General features: G+C 41.1%; 1 protein-coding gene across 1 annotated transcript; it reads left to right on the top strand.

The window, feature by feature from the left end:
- On the top strand, positions 1 to 2,221 carry LOC121838680 (endonuclease domain-containing 1 protein-like). Its single transcript, XM_042328071.1, has 2 exons — positions 1 to 117; positions 1,650 to 2,221. Exons 1-2 carry the CDS (start codon positions 103 to 105, stop codon positions 2,178 to 2,180), a joined length of 546 nt encoding a protein of 181 aa, XP_042184005.1. The 5' UTR covers positions 1 to 102; the 3' UTR covers positions 2,181 to 2,221.
- Positions 2,222 to 3,539: the final 1,318 nt, after the last annotated feature.

The following is a 3,539-nucleotide window of genomic DNA, read 5'->3' as shown; positions in this document are numbered from 1 at the left end:
CCTACAGGTTTGCAACTCTCTACGACACGACCAACAGGATCCCTGTGTTCTCAGCCTACACCTTCAGTGGTAAGGCAGTTGGTAGACCAAGTCCAGTCCTGGATGATCGAGCCCCAGGTAGTTCTAATCTCTATTCATTCAACATGTGTATTTGTTTACAGGTATAGACATACAGTATCTTTTGAGACAGTAATGCATCTTTGGTCCAACCACTTTCAGTTTAAGTCTGGATTGTGAAATTGTGACTTTAAAAAAAAATTTAAAAATCCCGCCTTTTATTTAACCAGGTTGGCCAGTAGAGAAACACCTTTATTTAACCAGGTAGGCCAGTTGAGAACACCTTTATTTAACCAGGTTGGCCAGTAGAGAACACCTTTATTTAACCAAGGCCAGTAGAGAACACCTTTATTTAACCAGGTTGGCCAGTAGAGAACACCTTTATTTAACCAGGTAGGCCAGTAGAGAACACCTTTATTTAACCAGGTAGGCCAGTAGAGAACACCTTTATTTAACCAGGTTGGCCAGTAGAGAACACCTTTATTTAACCAGGTTAGGCCAGGTGGCCAGTAGAGAACACCTTTATTTAACCAGGTTGGCCAGTAGAGAACACCTTTATTTAACCAGGTTGGCCAGTAGAGAACACCTTTATTTAACCAGGTAGGCCAGTAGAGAACACCTTTATTTAACCAGGTAGGCCATAGAGAACACCTTTATTTAACCAGGTTGGCCAGTAGAGAACACCTTTATTTAACCAGGTTGGCCAGTAGAGAACACCTTTATTTAACCAGGTTGGCCAGTAGAGAACACCTTTATTTAACCAGGTGGCCAGTAGAGAACACCTTTATTTAACCAGGTTGGCCAGTAGAGAACACCTTTTATTTAACCAGGTTGGCCAGTAGAGAACACCTTTATTTAACCAGGTAGGCCAGTAGAGAACACCTTTATTTAACCAGGTTGGCCAGTAGAGAACACCTTTATTTAACCAGGTTGGCCAGTTGAGAACACCTTTATTTAACCAGGTTGGCCAGAATAATTGCGACCTGGCCAAGATAAAGCAACAGCAGTTTGACAGATACAACAACAGAGTTACACATGGAGTAAAACAAACATACAGTCAATAATACAGTATAAACAAGTCTATATACAATGTGAGCAAATGAGGTGAGAAGGAGGTAAAGGCAAAAAGGCCATGGTGTTAAATACAATATAGCAAGTAAAACACTGGAATGGTAGTTTTGCAATGGAAGAATGTGCAAAGTAGAGATAGAAATAATAGGGTGCAAAGGAGCAAAATTAATTAATTAATAAATGAAATACAGTAGGGAAAGAGGTAGTTGTTTGGGCTAAATTATAGGTGGGCTATGTACAGGTGCAGTAATGTTTTATGAGTTAATGTCTGAACTTGTTACGGAGTTGTGATGTCTGAACTTGTTACAGAGTTGTAATGTCTAAACTTGTTATAGAGTTGTAATGTCTAAACTTGTTACAGAGTTGTAATGTCTAAACTTGTTATAGAGTTGTAATGTCTAAACTTGTTACAGAGTTGTAATGTCTAAACTTGTTATAGAGTTGTAATGTCTAAACTTGTTACAGAGTTGTAATGTCTGAACTTGTTACAGAGTTGTGATGTCTGACTGATGTTTCTGCAGCTTGAAAATATAAAGGACCAAAGTGACATGAAGGTGGATAATAAAGCTGTCAAACACCAGGCTGTGGACACAGACTACAAAAATAACAACCTGGGTCTGGACAGAGGTCACCTGTTCCCATGTTCGTACGCACCTGATGATGCTGCCAAGAGGTCCACTTTCACCCTGACGAACGCCGTTCCCCAGGCAAGTTCCTTCAACCGAGGCAGCTGGAAGACAATGGAGTGTAGAGTCAGAAAAGCTCTTGAGCTTAACTGTAAGGATAACAACAACAAGATAAAAGCCTATGTGGTGACTGGAGCAGTGCCCAGCAAGAACAACAAACTGAACAACAGAGTGAACATCCCAGATCTCATGTGGACAGCCTACTGCTGTTACAACAGCAACCTGAGAAAGTGGGTGGCCCAAGCACACTGGGGTGAGAACCAAAAGGAGAGCAAGGGGAAAACATTGAAACCGGAGACCTTGGGAGCACTCAAAAAAGGAGTTGAACAAAATCTACAATGTCGGAGTCGAGGTGTTTCACAATAAATGTCCAAGAAACGTTAATGTATTAGGAGGACGAGACAGGGAGGAACTTAGAGGCTGTAGAAGAGGTTGAGCTGGGGAAAAGAGGGTCAGGGAAGGGAGTGGAGAGGGGAACGGAGAGGGGGAACATAAAGATGGCGAGAGCATCAGGGGAGTTAAAGGATTGTGATGACGAGGATGGATGTGATTGTGACTGTGATGAAAAGTGATGAGTTTTGTCCAGTGGTAATTCCCACAACTATTAAGTACACATTCCCTAAGTTATAAGGGTTATAAGGGTTTAATGGCTATAAGGGTTATAATGGTTTAATGGTTATAAGGGTTATAATGGTTTAATGATTATAAGGGTTATAATGGTTTAATGGTTATAAGGGTTATAATGGTTTAATGGTTATAAGGGTTATAAGGGTTTAATGGCAAAAAATATCGGACCCCTCCCTCAATGACCGGTCCAGTTCCAGGGCCACATTCATGGACTCTAAGGCCATCTGTTGACTGGGGGATAAAAGAAGAAATTGCCACAACAGCAGGTGACCAGCAGAGGGAGCCAAAGGCATGTGAAATACAAGTACTGAGAATTAAACAAGAACCAACCTATAGGAAGACTGAAGAGGCGTGTTACCAAGACGACGCCCCAACGGAAGAATACCTATGGGCATCAGTGCTAGAGGACCTAACTTTGGACTAAGTGCTACCATACGTATGCAATGGCACTCTGTGTTGAGATAGATTGCACTCCCGAACATCTTTCCCCAAACTGAGTGTCTAGAAGAGGTATAAAAGGAGGAGAGATCAGTGCCTAGGCATGATCCTCTACCCATGTGATTTGGACATCATAGAGAATCATCAGACCAGGTAAATTACTTTTACTATACTCTGTTTGTATTGACTACTTTGATCTCAAGGCGCGAGCATACTATAGACTGGTATTTCTTAAAGAATTGTGTTCTACTACGCATCTCGATAAAAAGAATAAGTGAACAAGATTGTGCACGAGAGAACTTCGCCCCTCAACAATGCGAGGTGTGCAGAACTCTTGAAAGCAACAATGTTCCATCTTTGGTGCGTCAGTAATGGACAGTTCGGCAAGAGTGAAAAAGCCCAGGAATAGTTAAAGCCTCGTAGTAGCCAAAAGGTCGATAAGAAGGAATCAATATCTAAACAGTAGGCAGTAAAAACCATAGGAAATTCGGACTAAATAAGAAGATTATAGTAGTATAAACAGCAGAGGGCTGCTAAAATATTAGTACTCTTATAGAGACCAGTTTCGGGAAGGACCAAGGGAATAGAGCTTCAAGGTAAATATATGGGTGTTTGCTTTGCTTAAAGAGTCATAAAGAAGTGTGTTGAACTTTTAAAAAT

Source organism: Oncorhynchus tshawytscha, linkage group LG10 (genome assembly GCF_018296145.1).
Source record: "Oncorhynchus tshawytscha isolate Ot180627B linkage group LG10, Otsh_v2.0, whole genome shotgun sequence".
Lineage (NCBI taxonomy): Eukaryota > Metazoa > Chordata > Actinopteri > Salmoniformes > Salmonidae > Oncorhynchus > Oncorhynchus tshawytscha.
The sequence above is the reverse complement of the archived record's forward strand: the minus strand, read 5'-3'. Positions and strand labels throughout refer to the sequence as shown.